Source organism: Falco rusticolus, chromosome 3 (assembly GCF_015220075.1).
Source record: "Falco rusticolus isolate bFalRus1 chromosome 3, bFalRus1.pri, whole genome shotgun sequence".
Classification (NCBI taxonomy): domain Eukaryota; kingdom Metazoa; phylum Chordata; class Aves; order Falconiformes; family Falconidae; genus Falco; species Falco rusticolus.
In genome coordinates, this window is record NC_051189.1 from 103,149,960 (window position 1) to 103,165,207 (window position 15,248).

At 54.5% G+C, this 15,248-nt stretch overlaps 2 protein-coding genes across 5 annotated transcripts in view; one reads left to right on the forward strand and one right to left on the reverse strand.

The window, feature by feature from the left end:
- LOC119144799 (medium-chain specific acyl-CoA dehydrogenase, mitochondrial) overlaps nt 1-15,248 on the reverse strand; it is a 46,035-nt gene that overhangs the window by 11,654 nt on the left and 19,133 nt on the right. For 2 of the 3 annotated variants that reach the window (XM_037380607.1, XM_037380608.1), the window contains exons 2-3: nt 963-1,059; nt 29-126 (exon numbers count right to left, since the gene is read on the reverse strand). In XM_037380607.1, the coding sequence (XP_037236504.1) occupies nt 29-126; nt 963-1,059 (195 nt within the window). Of the gene's footprint in view, nt 1-28; nt 127-962; nt 1,063-15,248 lie in introns of all 3 variants that reach the window. The other variant, XM_037380606.1, reaches the window with a different exon arrangement.
- LOC119144801 (acrosin-like) lies at nt 6,831-11,644 on the forward strand. 2 transcript variants are annotated; one of them, XM_037380611.1, is made up of 5 exons: nt 6,831-7,347; nt 9,394-9,594; nt 9,856-10,121; nt 10,408-10,553; nt 11,023-11,644. In XM_037380611.1, exons 2-5 carry the CDS (start codon nt 9,416-9,418, stop codon nt 11,374-11,376), a joined length of 945 nt encoding a protein of 314 aa, XP_037236508.1. In that variant the 5' UTR covers nt 6,831-7,347; nt 9,394-9,415; the 3' UTR covers nt 11,377-11,644. The 2 variants fall into 2 exon arrangements, with proteins under 2 accessions (XP_037236508.1, XP_037236507.1); XM_037380610.1 differs by having other exon boundaries at nt 6,831-9,594.

Here is a 15,248-nt window from a genome sequence, read left to right on the forward strand (position 1 = left end):
CTTTTCCCCTGCCATATGGTAGATTTACCTCTCCAGTTTTGTCATATTGTGCAGCAACAGGAATGATCTCCTCCACAGCAAATTTACGAGCAGTAGCTTGAAACTCTTTCTGTTCATCAGTAAGTTCTATTACCAAAAAAAAAAAAAAAAAAAGTTAAAAAGAAGTCACCGATTTTGCCAGTTGTCAGACTATGAGAAGAGAGAAAACAAGTCTCAGTTCCTTCCAGGACAATCCAAAGCACCAGGACTTACCTTCCTGGGCCTCTCCAGAAACCAAAGCAACTCAACATCCTCCTTCTCTCTAGAGAAAAAGCTCCACTGATCTCTAATTGATGCCTACGGTGCGCTTACTTACTTATGACAAAATTCTTCCAAAAATATTGAAAACCGAGTAGGAAGTGCCATGTAACATACAAGGTATTACCAAAAGAAATGAAAAGCATGCTGTGCTAACTAAACGAAGGAGATGGAGGCAGATGAATGTTGCTTATCTGATGAATCTGGCTGCTCAGTTTCAAGCATTGACCTGCTGACCCACTAAATTTGCCTTTACGTATCTAATACACCGGGGATTAATTTCTTTATAATATTTCTTTATAACTAAGTTCAGTTAAGACTACATAGAGTTATTTTAACATTTTAAAAGCCAATGTGAGGTAGTTATTCAAAGCTAAGGCAACTCTGGCAGTCAAGCAAGCTCAAGGCAGACATCAGTTAAAAAAAAGAAAATCTCATAAATATCACGTCAATACCTGGGCCTTCCTGAGCTAGAAAAGAAAGTAATTTGGGGTTTCAAATATTTATTAAAAAAAATATAAAAAATAGAAATCTATTCAGGATAAACACCTTAATTGTAAATTCATACTAAACTGCAATACAGTTGTTTGCCGTTTGTTTTTTCCCCCCTGACCCTGCAATTTGTCTTTAACTGTTCTCTTTCTTTCAAAAACCGCAATGACTACCAAAGCTAAAGCCAGATGCAGGTTTGCTTATGTGTATGTTTTGAGCAGGTTTACTGGAACGTGATCTCCATCCATGCCCTGCAATGGTTTGGAGCATCTGCTAAAGAGAAAAAGAACATGAGCTGCAAGACCTTTGCTGCACAAGTCCCATAAAGCTACCAGCCTGACCGCAGCACAACCGCACCATGAAGCACGAAGAACACAGGCAATAACAGCTGAAAATACCATTTTTCACTGTGTTGACAGAGAATACTGAAAACATCTATACAGTTAAAAGGTGAAGAAATGCAGGAAGACCACTGCTAGGCATAGAAGCACTGAATACTGAACTGCTGAGTGAGAGTGTATTCATAGTTCAGGATGGTATTTTTCCAGTGGGCAATGTATTACTCATTGGAGTTTTCACAAGCTACAACCTCTGCAAAATGGTCTGTTGCTTTCTTACTTAAGTTTTACCTTCTCACCTATGCTCTCTTGCCTAACTGCTACCACTGTTATGCAGGAGAACAAATCAATCAAAGAATACCAACAAGCATTTAGAAAGACCTGAATCCTCCCAAACATTGCCTACCTCACTTTATCTGGAAACAGACAAGGAGAAGATGAGGTGGAGAAAAAGCCAGGTAACTGTGATCCTGTTTGGGTTTGATTTTTGTTTTCTAACAGATGATTCAGTCATACATAGCTATGCCAACAAAAAGCCTGCTCTCAACTACAAGTCCTGAATTCAAAGGAATGCTAAATTGTGATACCCTAAAAAAGTGATACCCTACATCAAAGAAGCTTCCAAGTTTACGTGAGAGCAGGCAGCCTGTTGTGGTTTTCATACTCGAGTGGTGAGCAAGGTCAACACTCAAGTAACTGAAAAAAGGCAACACTCCCCCTTGACAAACGGAAATAGGGATCGGACAGGGGTGGCTCATAGCCGGAGGTGGCACAAAGGAGTGACAAAGGACTGCAGGTCACAACACCTAAGGATTTGGGTGACCACCTGCTCACTCCATCGACCTCCCTGTGTTGCGTGAATTGGTGGACGCAGTGCCAGGTCACGAGTGGCCATGCTCAAACCCAACTCCTCCTTCATGGCACCAGCTCTGCCACCATCGGCACCACCACCATGACATATGACTGCAGGTGGAGCCTGAACCCCAACCACCCGGTGCCCAAAGCATCGCCGTCACTCCGCCACAGACTGACTGCTGTGCCTTCTACTGCCACTGTCACAGCGATGCTTTGGGGCAGGTGGCCGCATCCTGCCAGCGATGCTGCTGCTGCCCGGGGGCCATGGCGTCCCTGACCAAATTCCCTTCACCTTCCTCCCAGTTCAGGGGTGGCTCTGGGGACAGGGAGAGCATGGAAAGTCCACTGCCTCAGCTGTGAGCCCTTCGCCCTGCCCAACAGGTTATCAACAGCTCCACGTCTTCTTGCATGAGGAATATTTTTAATTCCTAACAGGAAGGTTAGTCCTTCAGAAAGCAACTTTTAGACCCGGTATTAGCAAACACCACTTGCAGCGCAGACAGGGAAGGCAGCAGCCAGGCTGGGAGGGCACACACTGTGCCTGGGGGCTGCCTCCAGGCCTGGGAGGTGGCGGGGAGCCCGGGGGGATGCTGCTGGCACAGCCAGCTCCCTCCAGCCGGTTACCACCATGAGGCCTTCAAGAAGACTCTTCTTCCAGCTCATGGCTGCACAGGTGATCTTGGCTCTGCTGCTTCCCACAGCGTGCCCGTCAGGCCCCCAGTCCACTGCACAGCCCCTTTGCTCTCAGGCTTGTCAAGTACAAGGCCCATGCCTTCACACCAGCTTGGTGCTGCCTCCTCTCCTCTGCGCGGGCACCTTTGTGAAATCCCGTATGCTTTTGATGTCCAGAGCTCAAAGAGCACAAACTGAGCTACACCCGGGAGTTTCTTTTGCAGGTTCTTTCACAGTGAGATGACCACAGACCAGGCCTCCTGCCCCCTCACTTGCCCCCGCTGCTCTTTGACCTGGATCAGAGCCAGACGAGAACTGGCATCTGCCGCCATGCGGCACAGGGCCAGAGGCTCTGTGAGTTTTGGAGGAGATCAAAGTGCAGAAAGTGCTTTTGGAGCAGCGCATGGAGTCTGGGGAAAGCCCCATCAGGAAGAGCAGGCAGGGATCCCGTCCTGCAGCCCTGCTGCGGACCAAAGTACATGCCAAAGCCTTCCTACTGCCGCTGCGCTAGCCTCTTGCCACTCCATCCCCTTTGGTTGCTCCACACGGGACCCCTGTCGCAGAGCCAGCAGACCCCCTTCTGCCCGCAACTAACCAAGTTCAGCCTGAGAGGTCCCCAGCAGCTTCGGCTAGCTGACACCTCTGACTAATGGAGTGCTGGGGCAGCAAACCGTGGGTTGGGGACATTACCAAGCTGGCTAGGAGTGCAGGGGAGTGGAGCCTTTGCCCTGTGCTACAAGGTACAGGTGAGGCCTCTTGACAGACAGCTGGACTTGTCCAGGGAGGGACCATGCTCCAGCATCATCTCCAGGGCCATAAGAGCTCCTTTCACCGCAGGATCAAGAGGAAGCAAAGGCCTCTAGTGGCCAGAGATCCCAGTTCAGCTTGAGGTGTGCTCTGCAGCCCTGGGTGGGAACAGAGCTGGCAGCTGCAGCACCATCACTTGCTGGGGACCAAGAGAAGAGCAAGAGGAGGATGGTCCTGGCAGCTTCAGAGGCAGGGCCCTGTTCAGCTCCTGCAGAGGGGACATGCCTAGGTGGGAAGCAGCCCAGGGCATGCATGCTCAAGCACCTCCAAGTCCTTCCTGCCTCCAGCAGGTGGAGAGGAGGCCAGCAGTTGGCAGGCCTGGTTGTCTTGCAAGGTCAGGATGCTGGGGCTGAGCAAGCACGGGGGCTGCAGCCACAGGCCATCCACAAGCCTGAAAGGGTCTCCCTCCTCTCTTGCTGGTCAACTAGTCCAGCTTCAAGTTCACTAGTGAGTTGTGCACGCACACACGGCTCCAACCAGTAGCTTGCCCGAGACACTGGGGCTTTCTAAGCGCTGGCTGCCTGTGACCTGTGTCCCAGTCAGCCTTTGCTAGCAGCCAGGCCTGGGGACCCACCACACAGCGGGTGCAGAGTGAGGCCACACTAGCAGCCAGGTCTGGGGACCCACCGCACAGCGGGTGCAGAGTGAGGCCACACTGGAAGGGCTTTGGGGTGGCTCTCCAAAAGAAGACAGCGGGTACTGTGGTGATTGGGTGCAGGGCTCAGGCAAGCAGAGCAGCCAGCACTTTGCTTCTACGTGACTGGCTCCTTGATCCCCCCTTCTCTCCATTTGCTGTGGTCCTCATTTCCCCTGACTCCTCCCTTTCTCAGCCCAGCTGTCCCCCCAAGCACGGGACCTACCCTAGTCATGTTTTGACCCCTTGCTCCTAGATTTGCCCCATCTGTCAACACACGTGGTCTTTGGGTGCTGTTAGCTAGGTCCCCTTGGACTTGCATGCCATTACTGAGGGACTTTCCTGGGTACTGCTGTCCCTGCCAGATTCCTCTCCCCAGAACGACCCCAAGCTCTTCCTTCAATGATCTGTGAAGCGTGGCCACCTCTGACGGCTTTCCCTGCTAACAACCTGCCAAATGTGGTGCTGGAATAGCAGAGTATCCCCAGAAGACAAGTTGTCTTCTCCAAGGACGCCTTCTGCTGGCTCTCAGCAGAGGCATGGGAACCGGTACAGGTCCATTTTCAAAACACAAAGCAGCCTTGAGCACACTTGCTCTGAGGTCCACTTCTGGGGCCTAGGAAGCCCTGCTGCGCCTCAAGGGCCTTGAGAGCAGCTCTTCCACTTTCAGACAGAGCTTTCCCAGTCCTCAGAGGGACACAGTTGCTGCCTCCGCTATCTCCCTCTGCTATCTGCCATACGCATAGCCACACAAGCCAGGGTGGCAGCAGGGAGATACCGCACCCCTGACAAACCTTGAGCTTCCATCCTTCACACCACTGCCTTCTACCCTCTAGGGACATAGCCCTACTGTTCAAGTGCAATGTATGTGCCTGGCTCCTGTTTCTCTCCTGCTTCTCTCCTGCACTGCAGCACGTGAGCAAAGCTTCACCACACTATAGCAGAAGACAGATTGATGCAAGAATTAACAAAGACAAGGAAAATCATGGCATGTAGGGCTGAAAGAAGGAGGATCTCCTCTCTTTAGAGCTTCACTTATAGAGCCTAGAAGTCATAATTGCCTAAAACAGCCTGAGGCCCAGGTGCGCAACATCAAGCGGCTGCTCCTTCACCAAGGGTACAGCAACTACGCCAACATGGCCCGGCATGTGCTTGGCCTGGCCAGTGCCCCTCCCACTTCAGGTCCCCACCGCCGGGGGGGCTTATACCCCCTTCCCCATCGGCAGGCCCCTGCCCAGTTCCCCTCTTGTCCCAGAGGCATGGCACTCTGCCCAGAAAGCCCTCCTAGTGTTCCTGGCAGCCCACGGCTCCCCATCCCAAGCCTGCCACAGCTCTCTTCCACACACCCACCATCACCGTGCAGTGAGGAGAGCCAGCCCCACCTTACAAGCCCACCACCCCTTCCCAGGCAAGGCTCGCTCGACACAGCCTCGCTCTGCAGGGAACACAGCTCCGGCAGGTGCCGTCAGAGAGAAGGAGCCAACCCCCGTGCTGACGGTGGCCACCCAACCACCCCTTTGTCCTCTCTCCTCCTCTGCAGGGGGACAGCGGTGGGCCTCTCGTGTGCCAAGACAGCAGCACAGACTACTTCTGGCTTGTTGGTGTCACCAGCTGGGGGAGAGGCTGTGCCCGAGCCAGGCAGCCCGGAGTCTACACCTCCACTCAGCACTTCTACGACTGGATCCTGCTACAGATGGGCCTGCGCCCAGCAGTGAGGGCTACTCCAACAGCACGCGCTTGGAGTCATTTTGTCACCACGTCAAGCCCCGTTCCGAGGCCAAGGCCCACAGCAGCGCAGTCAGGCGGCTCCTGCCCATTTCCAGTCCAGAAGCTGCTGGACTTCTTTAGCCGGCTGCAGGAGCTCCTGCACTACTAAGGGGAAAAACGGTGTGAGCAGCAGGACAAACGGCACGCAGGGCAGGCTGCAGTGTGCCACCACTGTTTCCTTTGGGGCAATGCCTGTCGATGCAAAGGCCACCTCAGCGTCAAAGGGCTGCTCTGCCCTGCGCCCGTGCCTCGGGACGCACACACCTGATGAGGCTGACCACGTGCTTGAAATAAAATGTTTCGGTGCTCACAGCAAACCAGGCTTCAGCTCAAGTCAGTCTCCTGTGCGAGGCAAGGACTTCCACGCCCGGCACCTGCCAAGCGAGGCAGGCTGCAGGCAGACAAGGCGGGCACAAAGGGAAAGAGTCCCTGCAAAGGGCTGAAAGTGGGCCTGCTCAGGGAGGAGGGGGAGGCTGCACTGGAGGAAGGGAACACAGGTCATCACGGGCTGGAGGGCTTGGGGAAAGGAGCTGGAAACACAGAACATCTTTGGCCAGCTCCTGGTGGGATCCCGCTGCGCTTGTGGATGAGCCACAAGTGACCTTGAAACTGGACTCTCGTGACCCAGGACAGACGCGTCTGGAAAGACCCAAGGGTTGCACTGAGGATTTGGGCAAGGAGCTTGCCTTCGAGCCCCACATATGCCACAGACTTCATTTCCATCCTGTGTCGCGGTTTAACCCCGGCCGGCAACCAGACGCTACCGGCAGCCAAACGCCACGCAGCCACTTGCGCACTCCCCCCCACCCGGAGGGGTGGGGAGGAGAATCAGAAAGCAATGTAAAGCTGGAGGGTTGAGATAAGAACAATGTAATAATTTAAACAGAAGAAAGAGTGAAGAACAACAGTAACAATACCAAGAAGAAGAAGAAGAACAACTATAACGATTAGGATGGAAAGGTGGGGGGAAAGGGTAAAATCAAAAGGAAGGGAGAAGGAAAAAAAGGAAATGATGCCCAGTACAACTGCTCACCACCCGCTGACCGATGCCCAGCCAGTCCCTGAGCAAGAATCCCCCCGCCAGCTAACCCTCCAAGTTTCTATGCCAAGCATGACGTCCCACGGGACGGAATACCTCTGTGGCTGGTTCAGGTCAGCTGACCTGGCTGTGTCCCTTCCCAGTCTCTTGTGCCCCTCCAGCACTCTGGCTGGCAAGGCCCAAGAAACCAAAAAGGCCTTGACTTAGCAGAAACGCTAGGCAGCAACAACCGAAAACATCAGTGCGGCTACCAACATTGTTCTCACATCATAGCCAAAACACAGCACTTCACTAGCTACGAAGAAGAAAGTTAACTCCATGCCAGCTGAAACCAGGACACGGGGCCATCTCCTACTCGGCATGTGCTGCACAGGTCTTTGTAGCCTTCTTGATTGGTGCTGACGTGCGGAATCAAACTCTACAACTCAAGGAGGGTTATCAAGCAGGTATGTTTATCGGGGCTCCGGCTGCAAGGGGGATCGCTCCTCCTCACTTGCACACCCAGGGCTTAAGTAAGCAGATCCCTATTACACAGAAGCATACATATTCATTAGATTCCCGAGAAAAGGCGGGGTTATTACCATTCGGTCCAGGAACTCAGTATCATAAGCCTCCTCACTCTGGCGCGGGTGCATTGACACCTGCTGGTCCTGGGCTGGGCTCTCTGGGAGGAAGGCTCGCACCCTTCCTCAGGATGTACTTTTCCCTTTGGCGCGCAGTGCTGAGGAGTCCACACCAGCAAGCGCAGAGCCAGGTTGTACTGGTTCTCTTCCCGGCTCGTACATCTTGCAGACAACATAGTTCTTGCTTACAACGTAGCTAATCGATCGGTATCGACACGTGCAGACCGTAGCGTCCTTGTTAGTCAGTCCGTTAAACACAAGTGCTGAAGCACCAGTTGCAAGGTCTGCATATTTACCGAATGATTTTCAGCTTGAACTATCTCCGTGCAGAGTCTTTACTTCTGAGCGTCATGGCCTGTGACCGCCTTGCTGCCATCCAAAAAGCCCTGCACACTGGGACCCTCCTAGGTGGCAGAGCTTGTGTCCACACGGCAGCAGCTGCCTTGGGCCAGGGGGTTGCTCAGCCCAGCAGCACCAGCAAGTGTGGAATTGAAACCGGGAGCGAAGCCCCTAAGACAAACCCAGTATCCTATGAAGTTGGAATCCTGGCTCGGACTGGAGCCTAGAAGTCATAATTGCCTAAAACAGGGGTTGTTGCAAAGCCACATGCCCAGGAGCAGCATGTAGTACAACATCTAAGGGCTGTTAATCAAATAGCAATTGACCGACACCCGGTGCTGCCTAATCCTCCCACTTTCTTAACAGCGACAGGGGATTCTAATGTCTGTTTTACAGCACTGGACTTCGAAGGCGCCTTTTTGGCGTTCTGATTGTATGTCCTCGGCCGTGCATAGCAGGTGCCACAGCTGCCCTCTTCAGTGTTGGTCCAGAACCACAATCCAACCCAGAGAGAGCAGGGACACGAAGCCTGCCAGAGGGCGTTGCTGTGGCTGACATAGCCAGTGAGGACTGTGCTGCGTGTGCCTTTCCCTGTGCTGCGTGCAGGAAGGTTGGCACTGCTGGGCTAGGCTTGGCTTATTTGGCTTGCCCGTCACTGCTTGCCTGCCACGACCATCAAGAGAGTGTCTCTTCAAGAGCCAAGCAGGCGCGTGCTGCCTCTAGTGGTTGCGTTCTCTGTTGTGTGTCTCTTTATTGGGCAGGAGCAGGTGGCAAAGGGCTGCCGAGAGCAGGGCGGCAGTGACCTTCGCAAAGAGGCTGCGCCGCCACGCTTGGTTTTTCCTGTGAGCTGTTAGCAGGCAGAGCCAGGAGCCAGGCGCTGCTGCCTGCCACGGGGCCTGCCCACCCTCATCGCGCAAAGGGAGCATTCCACGGGGCTCTGTGGGGGCTGTGCGATCCCAGCTCCTGCCTCCCGTCCTGCTTGGAACCCCTCCTGTTGCCCCCCCTCCCCGCAGAGGCCACCACGCCCAGCCCCGTGGCAACCAGCCACTCTGTGACATCACCCCCGGGGCCAAGGGCATCCTGGGCAACGTGAGTTCGGGGGGCAGTATGTTGGCGGCTGCACTGGCGGTGACAAGCCCTCCTCCTTGCAGCTGCCACGTGTCACTGGCAGGGATGGATTTGCTGCGCCTCCTCCTCATCCTGCTGGCCATGTGCTGTCCTGCGTACGGCACATGGGACAGCTGTGGGTAAGTGGCCCGAGGCTCTGGGAGGGAGCTTGGGCAAGCCCTTGTGGGCTTGGCTGGAGGGCAGCCAGTGTGGGAGGCTCATTTCCTTGCCAGCACGCAGGCTGTTGGCAGTACTCACCTACGGGGCTAAAGCAGAAAGAGGCAGGGTGTGGACACACACGTGCCCCACAGGCTTCCCCAGCCCTGCTGGCCAGGCAGCGCCTTGTGGGGAGGGAAGACGGCTGACCGTGAGCCATAGGGGCGCCAGCCATCCAGCAGGACACTAAGGAGTTTCTCTTTACAGAGGGACCTGCGGGCTCCGGCCCATGGCTTTTCAGTATGGCATGTCGCGCGTCGTGGGTGGCACAGATGCCCAGGCAGGGGCCTGGCCCTGGATCGTCAGCATCCAGAATCCCTGGCAAGCGGGCACGGGTCATACCTGCGGAGGCTCCCTCATCAGCGCACAGTGGGTCCTGACAGCAGCCCACTGCTTCATCGAGGCCAGGTAAGGCGCCACCGGGAATGCGCATAGCCCCACAACACTAGCGCTTGCCCCGTGCGCATCAGCACGGGCTACTCCCGCCCCGTTTCCTCGCAGGACACCCAGGGCCTGGGTGCTCCTTGAGCCTAAGGCACGCGAGGCCAGTCACACCCTCCCGAGCGCTGCTCTCCTCTCTCCCTCGTCAAGCGGAAGGCAGGGCAACGGCTGGGCTGCTGCAGCACGTGGCTGTGCTCCCTCTGAGTCCTCTCCCCATTTGCCTTCCAGCTACATCACCATGTGGCGCGTGGTGATCGGTGCCACGCGGCTGACTCAGCTGGGCCCTGAGGCCCAGGTGCGCAACATCAAGCGGCTGCTCCTTCACCAAGGCTACAGTAACATCACGCAGAGGAACGACATTGCCTTGCTGGAGCTGGACCAGCCTGTGCAGTGCAACGCCTACGTTCAGCTTGCCTGCGTGCCCGATGCCTCGCTGAGAGTCTCGCAGCTGAAAAACTGCTACATCAGCGGCTGGGGTGCCACGACTGCAAGATGTGAGTACCACGGAAGTACTCGTGTGCCGAGCGCAAGCTTGGCACGCTCGGGGCCATTGCTTGGGCTTCCTGACAGCAGAGGCCAGAGCCCGAGTCAGCCTGCGGGGACGTATGCCTCTTGAGAGATGGGCCTGAGCCCTTTCCCCAGAGCAAGGCGGAAGGCAAATGGCGCTATAACGCCTCTCAGGATGCAAAGCCAAGCGCGGGCGAGGCAAGGGATTCCGCCAGGCAGGGGAGGAGAAGTGCCAGTGAGCTGCTGCTTGCTAATTCCTTCCTGTGCTCACAGCTGGACGATCAACGGATGTGCTGCAGGAGGCCCAGGTCCGCCTCATTGATGTCAACGTCTGTAACAGCAGCCGGTGGTACAGAGGGGCCATCCACACGCACAACGTCTGTGCTGGCTATCCGCAGGGCGGCATTGACACCTGCCAGGTAGGAGCGTGCTACGAGCCAAGCCCCGTAGCACAGGCAGCCCCGCCACACGCAACTACGCCAACATGGCCCGGCATGTGCTTGGCCTGGCCAGTGCCCCTCCCACTTCAGGTCCCCACCGCCAGGGGGGCTTATACCCCCTTCCCCATCGGCAGGCCCCTGCCCAGTGCCCCTCTTATCCCAGACGCATGGCACTCTGCCCAGAAAGCCCTCCTAGTGTTCCTGGCAGCCCACGGCTCCCCATCCCAAGCCTGCCACAGCTCTCTTCCACACACCCACCATCACCGTGCAGTGAGGAGAGCCAGCCCCACCTTACAAGCCCACCACCCCTTCCCAGGCAAGGCTCGCTCGACACAGCCTCGCTCTGCAGGGAACACAGCTCCGGCAGGTGCCGTCAGAGAGAAGGAGCCAACCCGCGTGCTGACAGTGGCCACCCAACAACCCCTTTGTCCTCTCTCCTCCTCTGCAGGGGGACAGCGGTGGGCCTCTCGTGTGCCAAGACAGCAGCGCAGACTACTTCTGGCTTGTTGGTGTCACCAGCTGGGGGAGAGGCTGTGCCCGAGCCAGGCAGCCCGGAGTCTACACCTCCACTCAGCACTTCTACGACTGGATCCTGCTACAGATGGGCCTGCGCCCAGCAGTGAGGGCTACTCCAACAGCACGCGCTTGGAGTCATTTTGTCACCACCTCAAGCCCCGTTCCGAGGCCAAGGCCCACAGCAGCGCAGTCAGGCGGCTCCTGCCCGTTTCCAGTCCAGAAGCTGCTGGACTTCTTTAGCCGGCTGCAGGAGCTCCTGCAGTACCTAAGGGGAAAAACGGTGTGAGCAGCAGGACAAACGGCACGCAGGGCAGGCTGCAGTGTGCCACCACCGTTTCCTTTGGGGCAATGCCTGCCGATGCAAAGGCCACCTCAGCGTCAAAGGGCTGCTCTGCCCTGCGCCCGTGCCTCGGGACGCACACACCTGATGAGGCTGACCACGTGCTTGAAATAAAATGTTTCGGTGCTCACAGCAAACCAGGCTTCAGCTCAAGTCAGTCTCCTGTGCGAGGCAAGGACTTCCACGCCCGGCACCTGCCAAGCGAGGCAGGCTGCAGGCAGACAAGGCGAGCACAAAGGGAAAGAGTCCCTGCAAAGGGCTGAAAGTGGGCCTGCTCAGGGAGGAGGGGGAGGCTGCACTGGAGGAAGGGAACACAGGTCATCACGGGCTGGAGGGCTTGGGGAAAGGAGCTGGAAACACAGAACGTCTTTGGCCAGCTCCTGGTGGGATCCCGCTGCGCTTGTGGATGAGCCACAAGTGACCTTGAAACTGGACTCTCGTGACCCAGGACAGACGCGTCTGGAAAGACCCAAGGGTTGCACTGAGGATTTGGGCAAGGAGCTTGCCTTCGAGCCCCACATATGCCACAGACTTCATTTCCATTCTGTCATGTGAGGCATCTGTGAACACGCTGTGCTTTTGTTTCTCAGGAGCAAACGTGTGCTGCTGTTTCACTGGTAGACATGCAATCCTGTTCCTGTCAATCTGGTTTGCCCTTCACATGCATTGTGCCAGTGTCTGTGTGCCTTTGTGTCTCTGGCTCTTTGGAATGCAGCAAGAGAAGCATGGGAAGAGCAGCTGCCACATCCCTCAGGCTGGGATAGGACCAGCCTCCCAGGTACCCCCCTCATTCAGCTCTACCGGGCCTGACAGCAGAAGTCCCCCCATGAAAAGGACAAGGTAGATGCAATGTCCTCTGCATATGCAAACACTTCCTGGTATACAATGTGGACCCTCGAGAACCGGGTGTGCATGTTAGGAGGAAAAATCCCCCATGCGCCCAGAGCAGCATTAAACTGCTGTCAGCTTTCCAAACTCTCCTTTGCCTGGGAGAGTTTTCCCACTTATGATTGTTGGGAAGAGAATCTGGTGACCCAGATGGGACCCGCTTTCCAGAACCTCGACAGACCACAGGGATCGTGAGGACTCCAAGCACACGCCAGAGTATTTGTGGGGAGGCCCTGCGATTCCCTGGCCGGGTGAGTCTCCGTGACAGCTCTTTGGGATAACGGCGACATTGGTCATAAATGCTGAGGTTGCTTACAAAGATGTCGTACCGCATTGTGGGTTAGAGTCCCACCGGGCTATTTGAAGTGCAACTTGTGTAATCCATATGCTATAGACGGGGATGCGCAGAACCCGGATACTCGCTATTGCTAATCTGCACCTCTCTTGGATTTTATTTGCTGGATTTTGCCTCTGTTCAGTTTTGTTTGCCAGGTTTTGTTTAGCTATTGGATGTATGAGCTTTTGAAACTTTGTGGCATGGGACCTGGACATTCTACTGGAGTGGAGGTTCTTCAGCGTTCTCCTTCGGGGTGTCTATTAAGACACGGGAGCAAGATTGAGGGTGACCCTTTCACACAGAAAAAGTGGACAGACTCTTGTCATCACTGGTGGCCCTTGTATACCTCAGATGATTAGGAGAAACGGCCTAGGAAGGGAAGCATAAACTCTGCTACGGTATGGCAATTGGTGTTGTTTTGGTAGACGTGAAGTAAAATGGCATGAAGTCCCATAAGTGGATCTGGGGTTTTTGCCTTAAGAAATGGTTGTGGGTTTGGGGGGTTTTTTTTGCCTTAAGAAATCTCACAGGATTTCCTCGCAGGATCCCCTCACAGGGCCTCCCCCCTCTGTTTTCAGACCATGCACCTGGCTTTGGAGCTGTGATGGCTGCCTGCCAGCACTGCCTGTGAAGCTTGAAAAGGTATTTATAAATAAACAATTAATTTAGTGGCTGCAAAGGGCAGTGAAATCAGCTAGCTGCCAGTTAGCTGCAGAGGTTTGTAAAGATGAATAAAGCTGCAGCTAACTAACTAACAGGCCTGTTTCACAAAGGTGAGAGAAAGGTGTGCTTAACCAGGAATGTGAGAGTTGGCAGGTGGGATGAGGCTTGGGTCACCTCTCCTGCCCACCACAGTCTGGCTCTGGCAGTCCTGGGCTCCGTATTTTAGAGCAAGGCACCAGAGCCCCGCAGTGAGCAGGTAAATATCTCATCCCAATGGTAGACAAGAGCTGAAGATCCCCAAGACATCAGGCTTACAGCCACACCTCTGTTCAGATTCCTGGGACACCTCCTTGAAACTTCAGCTGTTTGAGGGAAAAAAGCAATGAACCCAATCCTGAGCTGTCAGGGCTCTTTTACCTTGCTCTCAGTGCTCTTTTACCTTGCTCTCAGTGGAGTTATCCAGAGTGCAAACTCTCTAAACCAGCTTTATAGAAGCTCTTATTTACACAACTTTTTTTTTAAAAAAAAAAAAACCCAACAAAAAAACCCCCACCAGGGTAAGGCATCAACACCTACTTGGAATGAGGAGATAGGGGGTTTTGTGCTGAAATAGATTTAACTATTCAAGTGCTATGCAGGATTCTGGAGGTTTTGCTGTTGTCAGCCATGGGTCTGCTGGTACGTTAGATGTGTTGAAAGGGTTTTGTGATAAGCAGGCAAAGCCCTGTGGCCTGATTCTTCTAGGATTCTTCAGGAAAGACAAGTGCAAAGCTTCAGCCGGGTGAAACCAGGACTAGGCTGCTAATGGACAGCCATCGATTTACTCCTTCAGCTCTACCACTGAGATACACAGCTCTTTGGGGCTTGTGTGCCCTGACCTGGCCGTGAGCAGAAGAGTTTCCCTGTGCAGGCAGCAGCGGGTGGGCTGGGTGACAGGGTAAGATCGCAGGGGTTTGAGGCTGTGGAACTGTGTGGTCTCATATCCTTCTCAACACCAAGGGCATGGGAAACAGGAATGCCTTCTCTGGTGTTATCCAAGCAGTTGCAGAGCCCCTCAGTATCTGTCTAGTAGGACACACTCAGAAAAACTTTAAAAAACGATTTTAGAGGGATGGCCTGTAGACTAAGAGAATGATATCTGTGCGTTTACATAAAGGACAGGAGAGGCAACAATGATGATGTATTGGAAAATGTAGCGTGACGTAAATGGTATGGAATAAGGGGTGGATACTCTCCTGGTTTCAGCTGGGATGGAGTTAATTATCCCATTAGGAGGTGGTACAGTGCTGTGGTTTGGCTTTGATGTGAGACTTCTCAATTCCTCAGGCCTCGTTAGCGAAAAGGCCAGAGGGCCACAAGGAATTGGGAGGAGGCACAGCCAGGTCAGCTGGCCTGAACTAGCCAAAGAGTTATTCCATACCACGGGATGCCATGAAGGTATATACATATATATATATACATATACACCTGGGGGGTTGGCCCAGGCAGGCAGGCCATTGCTCGGGGACTGGCTGGGCATCAGTCGGCGGGCAGCTGCATTGTGCACCACGTGTTCCCTTCTTCTTGTCCCTCTGGATTTTATTCTTATTTATTTTCTTATCTCAACCCTCAAGTCTCACATTCCTTTGCAGCTCTCCTCTCCGCCCCTCAAGGTGAGGGGGCAGTGAGCAACGGGCTGCATGGTACTCAATGACCAGCAGGGTTAAATCAGGACAGTATGCAATGCAGACTCAAATCCTCCATCCAAGCTCATAGAGGGACAAAAGAAACCCTGCTGCTTTCCCCACAGCCAGTTTCCCCTGCAAGGCAGAAGAGCAATCAATGCACTGGCCATCCAAACCAAGCTCATCACTGCAGAAGCCCCCACCCTCCCCTGAGGGAATGCTGCTTCTGATTGGCCACCCACAGCTGTCACTCTGACCCTGTTTCA

Bases quoted from the DNA above. Each gene is read 5' to 3' on its own strand.
- LOC119144801 (XM_037380610.1), top strand. From the start codon at position 9,416: ATGGCTTTTCAGTATGGCATGTCGCGCGTCGTGGGTGGCACAGATGCC. The intron at 10,122-10,407 runs GTGAGTACCACG...CTGTGCTCACAG, and splicing joins GGGTGCCACGACTGCAAGAT to CTGGACGATCAACGGATGTG. The intron at 10,554-11,022 runs GTAGGAGCGTGC...CCTCCTCTGCAG, and splicing joins GCGGCATTGACACCTGCCAG to GGGGACAGCGGTGGGCCTCT.